Source organism: Talaromyces proteolyticus, assembly GCF_021365285.1.
Source record: "Talaromyces proteolyticus strain PMI_201 chromosome Unknown BGW36scaffold_5, whole genome shotgun sequence".
In the NCBI taxonomy this organism is placed as follows: Eukaryota; Fungi; Ascomycota; class Eurotiomycetes; order Eurotiales; family Trichocomaceae; genus Talaromyces; species Talaromyces proteolyticus.
This window is the reverse complement of record NW_025764281.1, coordinates 1307277-1327464: the sequence shown is the minus strand read 5'-3', so window position 1 is coordinate 1327464 and position 20188 is coordinate 1307277. Positions and strand designations below refer to the sequence as shown.

Sequence of the window (20188 nt, the reverse complement as noted above, 5' to 3'; positions counted from 1 at the left end):
CCCCAAACCCTTCGATCTTTACTCTGAAAATTCGAATTTGATCTCGTCGACGCGGTTTTCATTCCACACCGCTAATTGGTATCAGTTAGGTAGCATATCATTACTGTATCATGCATGCAATCATTCAAATCTGCATGGTGTAGCGTTTCCTGCAAGGTTGACAGTTGACGGTCTGTATGTAGGTGATATAGCTCGTCCTATTATCTTCGCTGACGGTCATCGGAGGCTCGGAATAGGACCCTTTATTCTATATCATGTGACGTGGTCAATAGTGTTTGGTGGTTTGTCTGCTGCTATATGTACATATATATATGTGCGTGTGTGTGTGTGTGTGTGTGTGTGTGTGTGTTGGTATACATGTATCTTGCAAGGCTACATTTTGAAAAGTTGGAATGTTATGGATTTATGGAGAGGGTCAGTGGTGCCACGTTTTAATTTTGATTTCTAATACTATGTAATTGATGCATGCGTGATTCTTCAAAATACAGGACGAAAGATTTTGGAGAGGATTTTCATGTTGGGCCGACATATTCAGGAGACATGACGTAGAATATAATCACGTGCATCGCGTTATGGTTATGAGGAAATTATACTAAGGATATTAGATACGAGTATGATGTAGTACAAGCATAGAGGATGAAAAAGAATCACGACGAAAAGCGGCTTTCACTCTTGAGCCAGGTAGCAAAATCCTTCAGTTCAGGATGCATTTTCTTCAACTTCCCAATATCAGCTCCATACCCGACATCATGGAACCATTTGAACATAAGCCCTAAATCCTTCATAAACCACAAGAGAATACGTGCAACAAACCCGAAAGTCATGGGTACATCGTATCCCATTTGCTGTTTGAAAATCTTCGCCATCTCATCAAGCGTGAGTTCATCACCAGCCAGCGATATAGATTTACCCTGGTATTCGTTCGGGTTTAGGAATGCCAGTGCACCAAAGACCCCAATGTCGCTCGTTGCAACCATCTGTAGCTTCTTCCCCTTGACCGCAACTTTCCAGCTCGTAGTGAAGACTTTGCCGGTGAAATCAGGCGTGAAGTTGTCGAAGAAGGCCACGGGACGGAGGATGGTCCAGGCCATTTCGGTGCCCTTGGTAGCTTCGACGAGATGATGCTCGATGTTGTACTTACTGATAAAGTGTGGGATTGGGGTTGGGTTGTCATATGATGATGCGTCGCCACCGCGATCGACTGAAGAGTAGACGAAGAAGCGGACATTGTTCTTTAGGGCTACATCGATAAGCGCCTTGCCCTGGCGTTCTTCCGCGGCATCCTGGCTTGATGCTCCGGGAACAAGGGCCTGTATATTCGGTTAACACATGTCGCAGCCGTGGAAATTGTATCTAAGTCATATCCTCACCTGTACACTATACACTCCCCAGATAGGCCGCGAAGTGACTTCTCGCGCATTGTTAAAGATGGTTTCTGGCTGGTCCAAATTCCCTTCAACAAGGAGAATTTTATTGGACTTTTTCAGCAGCTTCTGAGCACCTGCAGATGAAGTATACCGAGTCACGGCCAATATTTCAAAGTCGGCGTGTCGGCTCAGAAGGGCATTAATGAGGCTTCCGCCCTGTCTACCAGTGGCGCCGGTGATAAGTAGGGCCTTGGACATTTTGCTACAAAATAAAGAGGGGAAACATGAGTAGGTACTTGTTGACAATTAAAATCGACATTGAATTGCTGGAAATCATTTCAGATATAAGAAAAAAATTATTATGCTACGGCAAATGTACTTGTCATTGCAGTATTGGAACCATTAGTAATTCCCACATCTCGGAAACTATTCATTCCCGAGTTACATAACCGTGACGATCGTCCCAATCCACTAGACCAGTTACGGTTCAAATTTTATATTTTTACTTTTTTGAAATGGCAAAATTTTCCAGCAACTCTGATTTGTGAAATAACCATTCATACGTACCGAACTATGATTCGCGTAAGCAGATTCGCTGTTCGACGGACTTAGTAATGACATGCCGAAAGGCGATACACTCGCCACCAGTGCTGACCATAAAGTATATACACCGGATGCAGTTAATTAAAGGTGCTCTGTTACAGGGCTGGTCCTAGTAGCGTGTGTGTTTCCCAATGCCGCGGATTAGACAGGTTAGCTGTTGAGTGCTTAAAACAAAATGTGAAGTTATGCAACATAAGCAGCACCAGGAGAGGTCTACCATATACGTGGTTTTATGATAGCGTCGATTAGCAGCACTTAGTATCTCAATGTGATTCCTTACAAGCGGTTATCGTGTATGCATGGACCTAGCTTGTCTTCAAATATTTGTTTTCGAGTTTTGACTCTATACATAGCTCTACAAGTATTGGTATAGATATATATCTGTTTGCTTTTGCCAGCGACAGATCTACTAGATGCGTTTATTTCTTTCAACACCTCAACGCTTTTTAGCATTTTTGCATATGTACGAAACGGTACATGTATTATATCGAAGCGTTGGATTAATTAACAACGCTCACCCAAAGAAAATGAATTGGTTGTTGATTTCTATATTTTGCTTGGCGCTTACGGCGGTTATTTTTTTCCCCGACAAACACAGCAGGGCTGAGACTAAGGATCATTGTTCTGACGTCCAATAGCTTATGCTGGTAGAATAGAGAGTGTATACGTTTTATTATTCATAGCATCTGAAGTATATAAAAGACGATATACGATGACAAGTAGTGCTGAATAATACACAAGCAGTATCGTCGGACCATGAAGCGCTAGCCCTAAGTGGGAATAGTGGAGACACGTCCCCCGTCATAAGTTTATCTCCCGCCAATCACAGCGCCGCCTACCCCGTGCCTCATGGAAGGGCTTCTTTTCCCATGATATTTATATTTCATATTTGAGATTCCTGACTGCTGCTGGCTGCATCTTGATTATAAGAATATTATCATTCTCGTGATAGACTGCTCATTTTCATCTATTCAGCCCGTCGCATTCTCGTCAACCGCCTGTTGGTTGTGAAGCTTCTCTTGCTTATCATCGGAAGCGCGCAGCCTATCCCCGTTTCGGCCGCGTCGGAATCAACCCCACCGTGATTATTGTTCTGTTCCTATATCCGCTCCGCATTTGGTTCTTCTCTTGCCTAGGAACTCCATTCCCTCCGTCGATTGCTGATCGTCCTACCGACGTCGCGCTGGTTTGAATATTGCGCTATTCTTGCTCCTCATCTACCTGACCGTGTGCTTGCCCTTTGGCTAGACCTATAAGGCGATATTTGTCCGCGTGATGCGCTATTGATGTATCTCGACGATTATACGACCGATACGAATTGCTTGAAATGAATATGAATCACGCGGTTTTGTTATGAATGCAGCGTACTTGGCTCGTGAAAGCGCATGCTCGCGACGTCGTGGTTCATCGCTGAAGTACAGTTATGCTGAATCCGCCTCAATCTGTCAATTCGCCTGGCTCGATAGGAGTCAAAAGATCACATCCCGCCGATGATTCCGCACCTAATACTTCTAAACTCTCCCTTTCGTCGTCGCAGCCGCCTACCGCTGCTAGAAGCCACAATAATAATACGCACGCACCCAGAATGACTTCCTTCTCATCGACCGCAGCAAGCGCCGGGGGTCAAGCCCCCGGCAGCTTGGCTGCATCTTCGTTTCGTAACGTTTCCGCTTGTAATCGCTGCCGTCTCCGCAAGAATCGCTGTGATCAGCGTCTCCCTCGGTGCCAAGCATGTGAGAAAGCGGACGTGAAATGTGTTGGCTATGACCCGATAACAAAGCGAGAAATCCCAAGGAGCTATGTGTATTTCCTCGAAGCGCGTGTGACATACCTAGAAAGGCTGTTGTTGAAGAATGGGGTTGAATTTAAGCCATCTGCGGCTTTTGATGGGGAAATGGAGGAAGCAGGAGCAAACGTGGAGTCAGAACAAGACGCAGAAAACGATGGAGCTGGTAGTTCCGCGATGGTGAAAACGGAATCAAAGAGTGAAAAGGGAGACAAAGTCGACAATCGGTATGATATGGGCTCGAGCGGGGATGGAACAAAGGAACATCTGGATCAATTGGTGTCAAATATTGGCATGGTATCGGTTCAGGGAATGTCGGATTCACGTTACTTGGGGTCAACGTCTGGGATATCCTTTGCTCGGCTAGTCTTTGCTGCTGTGAAAAGCTCGGTAAATACAAATGGCTCTGAAAATAGCTCTGCTCGCTCTAGTGAGCGAAGACCATCTGGTTCTACGGGAAGTACGATGCGGGATTCCTTTTTTGGTCTACAATCGCGCCCCTCAATGAAACAAGCTGCATTTCCAGAACGAGATTTGGCAGACAAACTGGTCAGTCTGTACTTTGAGCATGCGAATCCTCAAATGCCCATATTGCACCGCGGAGATTTTATGGAGCTTCTGGATCGTGTATATGCCGCCGAGGAGTCGGCAAGAATCCCTCGTGATATGTACCTTGTGAGCATTGTCTTTGCCATCGGTGCCGGTATCATCTTCGAAGGAAGAAGATCTACCGAGGAAGAGAATGATATGAAAAACCAGAACACGGGATCACCAATTCGATCATCCAAGAAACAAAAGCTGTCAGGCTTCCAATTCCAGCCGGAGGAGTACCATGCATCCGCGGTGGTACACTTGGAACACTTTCTAAGCTCATCTCACCTAAGTGATGCTTATGGAGGCGGTCTAGATGAACTACAAGCTGTTCTTCTTTTAGCCAGCTTTGCACTCCTTCGACCTGTTGCACCGGGTCTTTGGTACATTGTCGGTGTGGCGGTTCGACTTGCTATTGATCTCGGTCTCCACCACGAAGATGGCACTGGCATAGATGCAATTGGAGAAGATGATACTCCGAACCAAAACCAGCAAATATCTCCAGAACGGGGCCGATTTCAATGGGCTCGTGATCATCGAAGGAGACTTTGGTGGTGTGTTTATAGTTTTGATCGATTGGTCAGCGCTTGCGTCGGGCGTCCTTTCGGTATTACAGACCAAGTAATCACCACAGAATTCCCATCTATTTTGAGTGATGCTTTTATTACAAAGACGGGTTTCTTCCCGCCCCAAACCGAGACGACTAGTTACAAACATGTCTCATACCATTATTTCAAGCTGCGGCTTTTGCAGTCGGAGATACAAGAGGTCCTCCAGTTTCAACAAGCGCGTTTTGTGCGACGATCTGGAAAGAATAGCAGAAACCAGTTTATGCACACTACGCTTCCTTCTCCTTTCTTAGACCGGTTTGACTCATTTCGTTCATGGCGCCGAGATGTTCATCGCCGATTGTTGGAATGGAAGGATGGAGCTCCAACGAAGAAAGAAACGGGAGTGCAATTCTCTATTGAATTATTCGAGCTAAATTTCTACCAAGCTTTGATAATGTTATATCGACAAAGTCTCACGGTTCCTGCTGCTTTAGCTAGCGAACTAAACTCCACAGAGGATGTCTCAAGCCCGCCGTCGTTTGATATTGACGATAGAGAGGATGAAGATGATATTTATCTTCAACTAGCCGAGGCAGGACAGAAAGTTATCAAAATCTACCGGCAACTGCATCGTGTTAGGCTTGTTAATTATACATATCTAACAACCCATCATCTTTTCATGGCTGGTAAGTACCAATGGCTTTTTTGGCTCGGACAATTAGAGGCAGTCGTTGATAAACTGATAAATCTAGGCATATCGTTTTTATACGCAATCTGGCACTCACCTGCCGTGCGAAGTCGCTTGGTGAGTAAACAGACAAGTCTGAAAAGAAAAGGATATCTCCTGACAACTATTAGACCCTAGACGATGTCGATTTCACTGTCCTTGCGGCAACCTCGATATTGTCAGACTTGATGGAAGTATGCCCTCCAGCGGAAACTTGCCGGGATGCGTTTGAACGCATGAGCAGAGCGACAGTTCGTATGGGGTCAAAAGGGTTCGCCTCGCAAGCAGTAGGCGGTGGCTCTCTTACTTCGTCCACCAGGCCATTGGCGTCATCCTCCCATACGAAGCACGGTTCAGCCAGTCGTGCTGAAGGCCGGCAATCGCACCCAGCATCTGGTCAGCGACCTCAACGACAGGCGCGGCCGCCTCCGCAATTTGACATGAACCTCAATGACCTCTACAATAGCCCTCCTAACCTACAAAACCAGTCACCCAATAAACAACAAAGTTATCCACCATCACAGGCCGCACCAGCAGCACAGACCAATGATTCACGAGAGCCGTACCAAGCTAGCCCACAATTTCCCCAGACATATGCAAACTACGACCGATCACCGTCTCAACAACAGCAATATTATTTTGCACAATCTCCTCAGAGTGTAACATCAGTTGCTGGTGTTTCTCAATCCTTCACGCCACCAACTCAATCAGATCAACAGAATTTGCAAGACATCAGTTTGGACTTTCTTGACTTTGTAAATATGAATCAAGGATCAGGGGCCCACGCTGACCAGGCAGCATTCAATCCAATGGGGGTACAACCTTTAAGCCAGGACAACCAAGGAAATGGGGTTAACATGGGATTTGGCATGGAGGCTGATTATATGCGTGACTTGACGACTGATGGCTCGGGTTACGATTTGATGGACGGGTACTGGTTCGGCATGTCTGGTGGTGGTTCTGGAATTTAGATGATGATACCCACTTCAAGATCTTGTATTTGTGTCGTATTTACGAGCTATATTCCTTTTATTTCTAGGGTTCGCTATGTCAGCGAGAGCTTCGGCTGTATTCAATGTTGGCAGAACCACGCATAACGTATATTGATAGCGTTAAAATATCGATGACCTGCATGATGAATTAGTTGCATTCGTGGCGATACCTCCAGGTTTAAAGCCAATAGTCGTTACTCTCAATAATGCGACTAGAGCTGTATTTTATTTGCGTGCCAATGAGGAAACGTTGGGCATCAAGGGAATATATAAGCTGTCGAGACAACATCTAGATTTCAAAGATCCAATTTCAATATGATTCAACCACAGCAGCGCTTCAAATTGGAATATTCTATTCCTTCCCCCGACGTATCAGTTAGTAGCCCGATGATAATCAAGAACCAGATTCACGATGACTCTTCTTGAAGGAGAGGGGGGGCGTTCTTGTCAATCGACCAAATCATCGGCATGCGAACAACGCATGGCGCCCACACCGCTGCTGGCGGCTGCGCGTCCTTACAGGGGCAGGCTTGGAGCTTGGATCAGGTTCCTTTTCTGATGCCCTATGTTCTATGCCTATTGCGGAAGGCGTTGCAAACGCATGGTGCTCGGTGCTGCTCTGGTTAGTAGCAGACTAGGAGTGTTCTTGACCTAGTTGGCTGTATTGTCTGATCATTCGTTAGCCTTTATTGGTGAGCTGACGCTGTCGCAATGCAGAGAAAGAAAGCACGCCGCCCACCAAAGCAACCTCCGGCGGGTATTTTGCGGAGACTATACATTTCGGTTTGTAGAATTTGAACCATAGAGGGCAGTGCGTGCAAGCAGCGTTAATGATAGTTGCGTCGAGCCAGGGCTAGAGCGTAGGCAGGGTGTTGCTTGGGCACGATTAGTGTTTGTTGACGGTGGGCCGCGCCGCCGCTTTCTGTTTCTGTCCAAGGCGGAATTTCTCTCGGCGCCTGCCTGTGTTGGGCTGTTGTTGTTCATCACCGCCAGGATCCTCGCAGGTACGCCTCACTTTGATTGCCCCCATGGCCTGGTATGCTCTCCGGCGGCACGTCTTTTTTGATACCCAGTGATACTCCCGGTCTTCTGTGCATTGGCTCCTGCTTCCTTCAAGGCTGCCATTTGCTTTGACCTGCCGCTCTCCCCGCGACCCGCTTCATGTGACACTCTTGAGACTCGCAATCAACCATGCGTTAGATCCATTCTCTAGAGAACCCATTCTTCTATTCTCTGAAATATACGACCGCTGTTTATTCCATCTGGGAGGTCCCAGCGTCCCCGAACCTTCTCGTCGCTGTGATACCGACGTCTCCTGCCTTGCGAAATCGAGTATACACACCTCACTTTCTCGGCCCGCGTGCCATGACTGGAAGATCAGCTATATCTTTGACAACTCTTTAACGGCTCCCTGTAGCTTTGCTAAGGGCACTGCAATAGCAGTCCTTCGCTGCTGCAAGGATGGTTAAAGCAGACGTGCGCAGGGATTACTATGCGGATCTGGGGCTCGGTCCTACCGCTGACACAGATGAGATCAAGAAGCAGTTTAGGAAGCTAGGTTTGTCTGCTTCTGTATTTACCTAGGTATCCTATGATGATATACTAATGGGAATATTTTTAATATATAGCATTAAAGTACCATCCAGATCGAAATCCAGGCAAAGAGACAGAATTCATTACAAAGTTCCAGGCGATTCAAGCTGCAAATGAGATTCTGGGTGATCCACAACAGAGGCTTAAGTATGATACAGAAAGGTTGCGCGCTGGCTATGGGAGACTCTATGCACCACCGCCCTCGAATAACACACGTCGAGCGAACACATCTGCATATGCTACTGCGAAGGCTGCAACGCCAAAACCGTCTCGACCGACCCCTTACCAACCCCCGCCTTCACGTAGCGCTGAGACATACGCGAGCTATGCCAAAGCTGCACCTCAACGGCCGGTCTACGAGCAACAGACCCGGGCGGATGCATTCCGAGCATTTTCGGGCATGAAGTCTCACGTGCCTGGCTGGTCCAAGTTCGATCCTATGAATGGAAAACCCGGTCCTTCGCCACCCACACGAAGTAATACGGCGGCAGGAACAACATCTTCGCAATCTCGCAGATCAGCATACGAATATATGAACAATCGGCAGCATCCTGCTGCGTTTGGACGTGCCTCGACAGTTAAGAAAAAACAGGGCTTTGCTCCAGGGACTCCGGGAGGTGATGAGCCAATGGCACGAAATTTCTCGTCTTATGCTCCGCGGACTGATCGTTCATCTGCGTTTTTTGACAGCGTTCCGTCTCCAACAGCCAAAAGAACCCCGACTTCGTCACGGCCTGAAACCCCAATAGAGGACCCAGCTCCAGAATTCGAACGCACCAGTCATCCATACGCCAGGACTGGCGGTGAACGAACCTACTTCTCAAGTGCAGGCCTGGGCCGTTCCCATACCATGCGCGAATCTTCTAGCTCTAGGGTTCGATCACGCACGAACCCGCCCAGCCCTACTTCGCCAGTGTCCAGCAGACACCGCAGCGCGAGCCCGAAACTGAGACAGCGGAAGAAATACGCCGAAGAATCGTCAACAAGTTCGAGCAGTGAGGGCGAATCTGATAGTGACTCGGATTACCCAACCTTCGTACCGCGACAAAAGGCAACCCCAAGGGGCCGACTACGACCTAGCCAAAAGTTCCATTTTCAAAGTTCCGGATTAGGTGAGGAAATCTTAGAACACTCCAACCCCCAGGCCCACGCATTTCGGATTCATCGACGATTACGAAACTACCTCGGAGAAGATCGGCGCCACAGTTACCATGAGTTTCAGGACCACAGTACTGACAGTGATCACCATCAAGGACATGACTCGGATAGCGCTTCGTTTGTGTTTAGAGCTCAACAAGCTGCACAAGCCGCTAATGCTACACCTCAAGCGAATCTAGGAGTTCCCGGGTTTGGTAATCAGAAGTAAGTTTCCGTATATGCTTTGCAATTGAAACCCCGAGGAAACGGACTAACTCAATCATTTTGATAGTGTTAATTCCTCGCCAAATAATGGCACCAAGAGTAGGAGCCACGATAACCTCAATCAAAGGTTTTCAGCAAGCGACTGGGGTGATGCAATCAGACCAGAAATATTTGCACCAAATAAGATCAATGGACACCAGCGCAGTCGATCGCGGACTTCCCCAATGCGTGGGAGACCGGCAAGTAGAACTGATCTGGAGACGCAGCCTAATGCTGTACCTCCAAGTGACGAAGCGATGAGACAACAAGCCTCGACCTTACGACCCCCATCGCAATTCTCTGCAGAGGCTTGGGCCCAGCATTTGCAGAATACAAACTGGGCCGCTCGGAACCCAAACTCAGAAAATGCTCCTTCACAGTCACTGTCGCAGTCACGAGCAGGCATCACAAAGCCGGGGCGGAAGATTTCACGACCTACATCACGGACCACAAAACCACAACAGCCGGCTGTATCAACGGAGGCAGAAGAAGAGAGCACGACGATTCCTCAACCCGATCAATCCGCTCAAGGACAGTCCACTCACGTTCTCGATGCGATGGATATTGATGACGAACTGCCTGAACCCACGAAGACAGCGACTAATGGTATCAAGCAACCGCAGTCACCTGCGTCGAAAGCCAATGTATCCACAGGAAACGCCAGCAAAATACCTGAACAGCCAAATGATCTTTTCAACCTGGGCCATCTTCATAATGTGGCGCCATTTACAAGTACCAACAGTGGTGGCATAGACGATTTGAAGGACATGTTTACGACCTTGCCATTTGAATCTCGCGCGAATGATTCGGCGACAAAGCAGAATATGACCCAGGGGCGTAAATTCGATCTTCCATCACCACCCAAACGCCCTCAAAAACCGGCAGTCGTCCCTCTAGGCAATGATCCTCGCAATATGGTTCTTCCACGACAGAGCTGGGAGGCGTATGTGAAACAGATATGCGTATATCTGACAGAGTGGAACAATTTTCAGAAACAAATGCTTGAAATCTTGATCATAAGGGAAGCGGCTTTTGAAACTGGACTTGCACCAAGATGGATCGATGCAATCGGGGACTCAATCCAGCTGAACGTGGCGTCTGAAAACAGTGGACCCGCAGGCAATGAGGCAGATGGGAGCGAGGCCGGGGGTGAGCCGGAAATTCTGATCCCAGATCACCCCCATGGCGGTTACAAGGCATACCTTAACTCTATCGACGAGCACGCTAAAATACGCGAGTACTGGGATGTGGCGAACGAACGACATCGGGAGTGCATTTTGCAACTGGGCGAGCTTAGGGAATGGATTCGTACTCGGGGGAAAATCGTATGAAGATCGATCTATCTACGGTTCAAGGCGACAGAGTTTATAAACTTGTTGGACAACAGCCATACGCATATATAGGAATGGTGGCATGGATTGGAAGAATTGGATTACTTGGATGTCCTTTTGATTTCTTAGGCCAACGCAAGCAAGGCGTTTTTTGGAGCATTCTAGGGGGATGTAGGATGATATCGATTTGGATTACAGGTACATATACCCACCTCAGATTTCTTACAAGCACATGGCGACATTTTAGAAGTACATGCATATGAAAATCAATTCCATACTACTCCTATTATGCCACATGATGAGTAAACTGAGTGCAGACGGGCTTTCGCTGCCTGAGGCAGCGAGGCAGCCGGAACCCCACGTCCGTTGCCGGCGACAAGTCAAAACCACCAGAAAATCCCCGCTGCGCCGGCGTAAAAACCTCCAGGATCGGAGGTGCCCGGTGCTCTATTTTTACGACGCTGTCCAGTGACTCACGTCAAATATCGGAGGCTACTTTGCTTTTTCTACACCCCTCAACCTTTCTCGCCGAAAAATAAATCCATTGTTCTATCTGTTCGTGCCAATTGTAGAGGGAAAAAAAAACCTTTGTGGCATACGGCTTTTTGTTACCCCGCGGAGATGGCGACAATCGTGTTGGGTAGTCAATGGGGGGATGAAGGTATGACGGATCCCAGATGATGGCGCAATTGTAGGCCCAATTCGTTATTAACCTGACTTCTACTGTAGGTAAAGGAAAGATCACAGATCTCTTGTCCCAGAATGCGACGCTCTGCTGTCGCTCTGCCGGCGGGCATAGTAAGTCAATCAACCACTCACTCACTCCGTTCGATTTGATGTTTTCTCCAACTGATACAGTCGCGTCTCAGATGCTGGCCATACCATTGTTCATAACTCCGTGACCTACGATTTCCACATCCTGCCGTCTGGCCTCATCTCGCCGAAATGTCTCAATCTGATCGGTGCCGGAACCGTCTTCCACGTCCCCAGTTTTTTCAAGGAACTCGACGCTTTGGAAAAGAAGGGATTGATAGGAGCCAGCAAGCGCGTTTTCATCTCTGATCGCGCCCACGTTTGCTTTGATTTACACTCCGTTGTCGACGGGCTGGAAGAGGCGAAGCTCGGCGGTCGCAAGGTCGGTACTACGGGTAAAGGCATTGGGCCTTGCTACAGTGACAAAGCTGCCCGACGCGGCGTGCGTGTTGGAGAGATTTTTGATGAGGAAGTGTTTGAGCGGAAACTGCGCAATCTTGCCACTGGTTACAAGAATCGGTTCGGCGACTTGGTGTATGACGTTGAGGAAGAAATTTCAAGATTCAAAGTGAGTAGTACTTCTCGTCTCTTTTATTTCTTCCCTTTCGTGTTGCTGAAATGATGGATCTTCTTGTAGGAATACCGGAAAACGCTCAAACCCTACATTATCGACCAACTTCCCTTCCTCCAAAAATACAAGAACGATGAGGGGATACTTGTCGAGGGCGCGAATGCCCTCATGCTCGATCTCGACCACGGTACATACCCATTCGTCACGTCGTCATCTACCGGCCTTGGAGGTGCTATTCAAGGTCTCGCTCTCAACCCGTTCAAGATAAAAGATGTTATTGGCGTCGTTAAAGCCTACACAACCCGCGTCGGCTCTGGCCCCTTTCCATCAGAGCAACTTAACGAGTACGGCGAGAAGCTGCAATCCGCTGGCCGCGAATTCGGCGTGACGACCGGTCGCAAGCGTCGTTGCGGATGGTTCGATCTCGTGCTCTGCCGATACTCGCTCGCCGTTAACCACTACACTGCCCTCAACTTGACAAAACTCGACATTCTAGACGACTTCGACGAGATCAAGGTCGCTATTGCATACAAACTCCCCGACGGGACTCGCGTTGAAGACTCATACCCTGCCGATCCTGACGTTTTGCAAAAGGTTGAAGTCGAATATATCACCCTACCAGGATGGAAGAGTAACACCATGGGCGCGACAAAGTACGAGGACCTCCCAGAAAACGCGCGCAAATATGTCGAATACATCGAGAAAGGTCTGGACGGAGTTCCAGTGAAGTGGATTGGAACAGGCCCTGCCAGAGAACATATGATTATCCGATAAGTAAACCCCGTACACCTTTCCGAAGCAATCGCAGAAAAGGGTTCGAAAAAAAAAGGGGTAAGCATTGTAGTATCGTATCATGAGTGCAGGTCTGTTGGGAATGTGAAAATGCTTTCTTTTTTCCCCTTCCGCTTTCGATACTTCTCTTTCTGTTGATTCACGAATCAACTTGATTTATACCTCTTTGTCTGTGTTTGCGATGATTTGATTCATTGAATGTATGTATGTAATGTGTTGGCTATTTTTATTAGATCGGTTAAAGAGAAAATGGTTCATTAGAAATAAATTTTTATTATAAGAAGAGGAGATTAAAATTTCTATGTACTCTGATAGATGTCTCAACGGGACACCAACATGGTAATTCGTTTCCTAGGCCCACTGACAAATGAAAAGAAAATCAAAGGTAATACACACATATAAGAGGAAGAAATAAAACAAACATGCCACGCCTGATACCCACCAGTCGGTCTCAAATGATACAGTACACTAGAGAAAGTAGAAAGCAAGGAGCCAATGTAGTCAGTCCTTCACAGCCAGACGTAGAAGGAGAAACAAAGCCTGAACCTCGCATTTTGAATAATAGAAGACGAGTATAATGACAAGGGTTGAAAGGAATAGAAAAAAAAAAAGTAAAGAACCGAAAATGTAACCAAATTGATACCAAGAGCCCACCCGTTATTTCAAATTCCTCAACGAAAGCATCGATTGAACGCCGATTGTCAAATGCTGATTTATTTCCGAATTGTCGTCCGTTTGTTTTCCTCTTTTCCTCAATCCCAGTCTCTGGGTTTGGACTGTTGTCGAAAGGCTTTTTCTTTTCATTGAATTTATTGCGCTCTTTCGAATGGCGACTTGGCTTTAACATGATTTATTATTCAACTGGCCTAAAAGCGCCCGCGAGATGGTCTATATGGGCGATTCTCCGTTCTCTTGCCAAATCCAAATTCCTCCAATTGGTCCGGTTGTCGATCTGAGAAGCGAGGCGCATTGTGTCGGCCACCGTAGCTTGAGCGTTGAATCCGTTGTCTGCCTTGTGTCGCAAAGGCATCTCCAAACGCATCGCCACGAAAACCGCGCGATGATCGAGCGTCGTCGTCACTGACTTTGAGGGCCGGGATCCCAGCGAGGCCGAGTTTCTGAGCCGCCGTCCTGGAAATGGCTGGTGGTTCTGGGAGCTTCCACCCATGTACGGCCAATTCGTTCAGCGCGTGGACCAGCGCCCGCTTGCGACTGAAAACACTGGACAAGTAGCTCAATTCGGCGCGATAAGCATCCGACTTAGTTCTGTGGTCTACTAGTTTCATTGCAGCACTGACTTGGTTCAGAATGTTTGCGGTGCTAGTAGCAACTTCTTGGCCTTCCCGAGATAGGTCGAGGCCGGCTGTCTCTAGAGAGGCATCTTCTTTAATGGAGAGATCGCGTAGTCTCTTGCCTGCGCTGCCTAGTTCCTCTTCGTGCAGGATAATCCAACCTTCACCCTCTTTGTCTGCACGAGCAGTTCGCCCTAAGCGGTGAATATAAGATTCTCGATCACGAGGCAGACCAATTTGAATGACATGAGTGACATCGGGGAAATCCATCCCTCGTGCTGTGACGTCGGATGAAATGAGGATACCACCATCCGCACGGCGGAAGTTGTCAGAAGCTGCCGTACGTTGCTGTTGGCTAAGCTTGGAGTGCATGCCATAGACGTTTCGCCCAAATGGGTTTCTGCTGCGTGGATCCATGGGATCATTCAACAACGAAGCAAGCACTTCATAATACAATTGGACACTAGCAGTGCAATTGAAGTACACGATTGCTTTGAAAGGTCTTAAATTGGAGTCTTGCTCTCGACGTTGGTTGTACTTGTTTGCAATTTCAAGAACGCTGGGAAGCAAATTCTCATAACCTCGGACGACCACTGACCACTGAGGTACTCTAAGATGTGTCGGGGATTCGTTTTCTTTGACGGCTTTGATGAACTGGAAATCTGGCTTCATAAACTTGCGCACAATGCCTTGAACTTCACGTGGGACTGTAGCAGAAAACATGAGAGTTTGGCGATCTACCTCGACTGGATCCGGAAGATAGTGTCCGATTTCCTCGATCTCTGGCCCAAAACCGTCATCCAACAGACGATCCGCTTCATCAAGAACGAAAACATCCAAGTTAGGCGCAGAGACCCCGCTCCGGGGGTCAGACAAAATGTCCTTAAGACGGCCAGGGGTAGCGACGAGAAGATGGCAGCCTTGACGCCTGATGCGATCAAGACCTTCCATTTTTCTTGTACCACCAACAGCTGTCTGCACGATAATGCCAGTGCTTGCAGCAACCTTTCTAGCCTCCACAGCAATCTGTTCAGCAAGCTCACGGGTGGGCGAAATGATAATAGCGCGTATATCTGGGGAGTTAGATCGAAACTTGAATGAGCCGGGGCCTCTACGCGCGAGGGTGGGATCGTTGGTGATGATCTTCTGGAGTACAGGTATAAGGAAAGCGATGGTTTTTCCGGTTCCGGTTTTTGCTTGAGCGAGACTTTAGAGTTAAAAGTGTTAGTTGAGCTGATATCCAAATGGATGATTCGTTGTGGGCATATAAGGTAGGAAGACTAACGTGTCTACACCATTGAGTGTTTGAGGAATGGTCAATCTTTGCACATCACTCATTGTCGAAATTCCCATTTTCTGGGTGATTGAGTAGATAATATTCGGCTCGACCAGGCCTTCGCTGCCGAGTTCGCTGAATTCGGTCAGAGATTTTGCAGGGGGTTCGTTCTCCTGAACGGTCTGGGCGGCAGCTGTCTGGTTTAAGGAGGACTTCGACTGAAGCAATCGGACCTGTGGACGAAAGACAGACGGGATCGCCGATGGCGATTGAAAATTTGTGACAATATGCGTCGATCTGACAACAGGAGACTGCAATGTTCGAGGAGCACATGCTCGTAGAGCCCTCGCGAGGACCGGCCCGCGACGAACGGCGCTCAACATTCTGAAGAGGAAAGGCTGATAACTGTGGAATCTATCAATCAATTTCGGAAATCCCAGCCGAATAAACCAAGCCCTTCAGGATGTCTAGTGAAGAAAGAAAAAAACAAAGCGAGATGCGCTGCAGTTATAATGTGAATGGGAGGCAAGAGGAAAAAAAAATATCGGGGAATAGAGGCCATCTTAGCCGCTAACCCCATCAGGTCTGGCGCATAGCATAAGGGGAAAGGCGGGCCCCGTTATCATTGGTGGAGCCGGGCCTAATTTTGCGCGTCTCTCATTGGGTGAATATACTTCCCTTGAATTGTATGAGATTTCTTGTGTTAATATTCTTTATTGATAATTCTAATTATACTTTGTGCTACGATAGGAGACAGAAAACTTATTTCGATGTTAATTTGGTTACTCCATCTCACCGGGAAAAGTGCTACAAAGGTGACAGCCCAATTAAGCAGCAATCAGAGCTGATCATTAAAAGCCCATATTCTCAGCACCTTGCTAGTTTGTATAGCTTTCTAATTTCATACCGAAACTCTCAAGGAACCCAACTAGGTATAACAGCTGCTCTGGGAACATCAGAGAATATAAAAAGTTGGAGGCATCCGACTCGGACATTTGACCTTCGACTCGTCCGTATGTGAATTGTTTCCATGTTAAGTTATAGAAGCCCATGCTTTCCATTAGCGAGTAAGCCGTACAGCTATATTGTGTCTTAACATAGAACTTATCCCCACTGGCATGGGTCACAAGGATCGGAGTCCGCTTGATATCTTCAACGATGGATGGCTCTGGAGCAGTAGATGATCCGGCAGGCTGTGAATAATCTCGTTGACTCGAGATGGGTTTTATAAAAGAGGGCATTTGAATGGCCTTTGTAGCATCCTGTCGTGGCATATTTGGCGGTCGTATAGGAACAATGCAATGTGATTTGAAGAATTGATACGCTCCGTCAATGTCGCCTTGTTCAATAGACGCTTTTAAGGTGTCGGCAAAAGGCATCCATCCATTGATGCCCGCAAACCCGCCTAATCGATAAGGCGTACATAGTAGCACAACAAGCCCAAGGGCCATTCCTTGACCAATACCACCCAAGAAAATCCTTCTGGGATCGTTATTCACGTGTTTGAGCTCATCTTCGATCAGTCCCATAATATAAGTGGCACTGTCCCTCAGGTCAGTGAGCTGTTTGTTTGAACCTTGTCGCACGTCCTCGAAAGACGCCACTTCGAACCATTCAAAAATAGAAGCCTTTCTGCTGGACCTGATATTTCCCTGAGTTTTCGATATGAAGAATTTCCTCTCCTTGGCGCATGGAAAGACCCATCTTGTTGCAGGGAAGTGATCAAAAATGGCCTTCCCACCTAGATTTGCGGAATTAAAGCAACTGGCAATATCTTCCCCAGTCATGCCAATGCCACGTTCGTGAAGGAAGATCATAGTATTTTCTTGTGTTTTTGATGGGTAAAATATATGTCGAGGCGGAAACAAGGTGTCAGACATGGTGGGCAAATTTATTGTGTAAAGTGGTATGAGAAACTAGTTTCGCCAGCTAGACACCGAATTGATCAAGTTCCAAAGGATTGCAGATGTGTACTATGGCCACTGTCAGTCCGTTATTCTCCGAGTCATTTGGGAGTCACTGATCCAATTTCGTGACACATTTATATATTTATACTCACCAGCGCTCGTGACTTGGGTTGCCAAGACAGAATAAGTGATACCGTGAGGTTCAATAACGGGAAATAAAATATTGATATTGAAGGAGTCATATAGTCCCAAAAGTGCATCTCAAACTGGACTTGGTGAATGTTTTTGTAATGCAAGATGGAAGTAAAACAAACCGTCTATAGAACAGGAGGGGGCTAACTACGCCAAACTTGGTGGCCCTGAAAACGAAGACATCAATTGAGGTAGGCAATGGCGGTGTAGGAGCAAGAACAAGAAGCTGCGTGCTATCTCTTATATGAGTCGATCGCACTCTCTCTGTGTTTGATAGCAATCGCCCCGCGCAAGGCTGTCAATCTCAGCTCAGCCTTGTTTGCCAGTGGAATTGCAAAGGCTAGCCAATCATAAATGACTCACCGGGAAACAGCATGCTATACGCGGGTCATCTGAAGCCACAAGAGATCATCGAAACTGGAAAATCCGGCAGTAAGATTACACCGGGCTTCGTCGTTGAAGTGTTGTTTACCCGGGTCTTTGTGTGCTCGGTAGCTCGGCTGACCAATCAGGCCTACATGGCGCCGATACCTGACAGGCTCATCGCTGCTTCACGGATCAGGCCTTTTGCATCATCAATGCTTTTATTCGATGCCTAGACTACATGACTTTGCAATGGAAATTAGAGGGGTTTGACATGCGCTTGATATAAACATGGCCGTGCAAGAAAGAGCCCATAAAAGCGAAGACATTATTCAAGCAGTCAATATATCGAAGCTACAATTACTACCATTTAATTCGCTTTTTTATAAGAAAAGTGGATGAAATGAATCAATTAATACTTGCAGATCGAAAAAATCGCATCACTAAATAATCATCTCGATACATGATGTTTTTCACCACTCATCAGAACCATTTGAAGCATGATTTTCCTTTACATTCAAAAGTGCGCTCTTCTTTCTGCCTTTCTTTTTATCTTTCTTTCTCAGAGAAGAAGCGTCCATGGTATCCCAAACGCCGTCTTCTTGAGCAAACTCCTCGGCCATGTGTTCTTCTGGCCGTTGTATCTCTTTAGGGCACAGTGTAGTGGCATAATTCTCACTAGGAATTATTTGTGACATTCCATGCTTGACACCTAGTGGCTCCTTCATGGCTTCTGTGGGAGAAGATGTTTCTTCAGCTTGTCCGATGTCATCATTGTGTGGCTCCGGAATATCTTCATTGACCTCTTCTTCCACCAGAAGAATTTCTTTACTCATAGAGTCTTCTTGTATAGACTCGCCAATGGCTTTTTGAGCTTGCTCCTTCAATTTTGCAACCTTATTTTGGTAGGCCTCCACAATACACTGGCACAAAAATGGGTCGAGGGTCTCATGCTTACCGAATCCCTTAAAGAAGCCTCTTCGTGTGAAGATATCTTCATTGTCTTCATGAGCCTGTAAGACTTTGTTCCTTAAAAACTTCAAGAACCACGTGTCCCCGTTTGGTAAGACATCAACGAGTTCTCTCGCATTACTGATCAAGCTGGAAAGCGGCAGATTTGCTGACATCTGTCTTATCTGAGCCTTTGCAAGCTTCACCAAGCCCCAGATATCATACTTTACTGCAGCAGAGTAGATGAGAATACTATGTCTGTATTTTTCCGCATTCCTTTCCTCTGGCCAAACGTTGCGTTTTTCACCAAGTGTTTCACATGCACCAGAATATAGGAAATGGACAAATGTATGCCCAATTTCACTGTCGATATCATCTAAGCAGGGAATTTCGTCGGCGCTGGAAAAATTGCGAATTTTGGCTGAAAGATTGGGATATTTTTGTATGAAGTCCTCTGGAACCTTGTACTCGTTTGATGACTTTCCAATACGTAACGTTATGAAGCGTGAGGTGTACGGGCTTGTTTGACTGCTTAGGAGAACTTGTTAGATGATTGATAGCCCGGCTTATTTGTATTCGAAAACCAAAGTGTACTCACGGCGGTGTTTCTGGCCAGACCCAATAAAAGCCGTTCATTTTCTCGTTTGTAGTGGAATGTGGCAAGGTAGTTTATTTCCAGTGCTTCTACGTTGAGCAAGGATGTTCCTCAACGAGTTTATTTCAGAACTATTGAAATAGACGGTTTCTTGTAGAGTAGCTGAATTGCTGAATTGTTAATTTTTTTCTCCTCCCCTATTTTATTGTTGAACTGGACGGGGACTTCCTGCATGTATAAGCTGCTCAGCCTCGTTACACCCAATGCAGTTTTTGAATGGATTATAGCCTTGATAAGGCAACCGTGGGGCTTTCAGGCTGCCTTTTATGATGAGTCCATAATTCTCACACCGCTTTTGAGTTACTGTTGAATTCGATGATCAGAAGATAAAAACGGACATATTAGGGACATTAGTTCGCTGCACACCCTACTGGTGACATTCCTTTATTGGCCATATCCCGGAACTTGATTTAATTGAGGCGAGCGATGCAAGGAGGTAGTCAAAAGTAAAAATGGAGGAAAGATACTTTTTATGCGAAGAGTCAGCTTCCTCG

At 46.9% G+C, this 20188-nt stretch overlaps 7 protein-coding genes across 7 annotated transcripts; 3 read left to right on the top strand and 4 right to left on the bottom strand.

Annotated features, from left to right (window-relative positions):
* Nucleotides 1-647: 647 nt before the first annotated feature.
* BGW36DRAFT_358270 (nucleoside-diphosphate-sugar epimerase family protein) lies at nucleotides 648-1625 on the bottom strand (the record flags this gene model as incomplete). Its single annotated transcript, XM_046213954.1, has 2 exons — nucleotides 648-1310; nucleotides 1371-1625. The coding sequence occupies 2 exons, from the start codon at nucleotides 1623-1625 to the stop codon at nucleotides 648-650; spliced, it is 918 nt and encodes a 305-aa protein (XP_046073214.1).
* Nucleotides 1626-3555: 1930 nt separating this feature from the next.
* Nucleotides 3556-6596, top strand: BGW36DRAFT_294590 (putative C6 transcription factor; the record flags this gene model as incomplete). Its single annotated transcript, XM_046211115.1, has 2 exons — nucleotides 3556-5703; nucleotides 5757-6596. 2 exons carry the CDS (start codon nucleotides 3556-3558, stop codon nucleotides 6594-6596), a joined length of 2988 nt encoding a protein of 995 aa, XP_046073213.1.
* A 1482-nt stretch (nucleotides 6597-8078) lies between these two features.
* BGW36DRAFT_396438 (DnaJ domain protein) lies at nucleotides 8079-10942 on the top strand (the record flags this gene model as incomplete). The annotated part of the gene is made up of 4 exons (XM_046218166.1): nucleotides 8079-8175; nucleotides 8246-9439; nucleotides 9464-9572; nucleotides 9640-10942. 4 exons carry the CDS (start codon nucleotides 8079-8081, stop codon nucleotides 10940-10942), a joined length of 2703 nt encoding a protein of 900 aa, XP_046073212.1.
* Nucleotides 10943-11312: 370 nt separating this feature from the next.
* BGW36DRAFT_150048 (adenylosuccinate synthetase AdB) lies at nucleotides 11313-13260 on the top strand. The gene is made up of 4 exons (XM_046209498.1): nucleotides 11313-11603; nucleotides 11672-11740; nucleotides 11812-12263; nucleotides 12333-13260. Exons 1-4 carry the CDS (start codon nucleotides 11564-11566, stop codon nucleotides 13038-13040), a joined length of 1269 nt encoding a protein of 422 aa, XP_046073211.1. The 5' UTR covers nucleotides 11313-11563; the 3' UTR covers nucleotides 13041-13260.
* Nucleotides 13261-13924: 664 nt separating this feature from the next.
* Nucleotides 13925-16009, bottom strand: BGW36DRAFT_293815 (putative DEAD box RNA helicase hela; the record flags this gene model as incomplete). Its single annotated transcript, XM_046211031.1, has 2 exons — nucleotides 13925-15557; nucleotides 15636-16009. 2 exons carry the CDS (start codon nucleotides 16007-16009, stop codon nucleotides 13925-13927), a joined length of 2007 nt encoding a protein of 668 aa, XP_046073210.1.
* A 379-nt stretch (nucleotides 16010-16388) lies between these two features.
* Nucleotides 16389-17845, bottom strand: BGW36DRAFT_150032 (uncharacterized protein). Its single transcript, XM_046209497.1, has 2 exons — nucleotides 17686-17845; nucleotides 16389-17599 (listed from the first exon to the last, which is right to left on the bottom strand). Exon 2 carries the CDS (start codon nucleotides 17504-17506, stop codon nucleotides 16505-16507), a length of 1002 nt encoding a protein of 333 aa, XP_046073209.1. The 5' UTR covers nucleotides 17507-17599; nucleotides 17686-17845; the 3' UTR covers nucleotides 16389-16504.
* A 716-nt stretch (nucleotides 17846-18561) lies between these two features.
* On the bottom strand, nucleotides 18562-19675 carry BGW36DRAFT_406644 (uncharacterized protein; the record flags this gene model as incomplete). The annotated part of the gene is made up of 2 exons (XM_046219008.1): nucleotides 18562-19567; nucleotides 19638-19675. The coding sequence occupies 2 exons, from the start codon at nucleotides 19673-19675 to the stop codon at nucleotides 18562-18564; spliced, it is 1044 nt and encodes a 347-aa protein (XP_046073208.1).
* Between the last annotated feature and the right edge of the window lie 513 nt (nucleotides 19676-20188).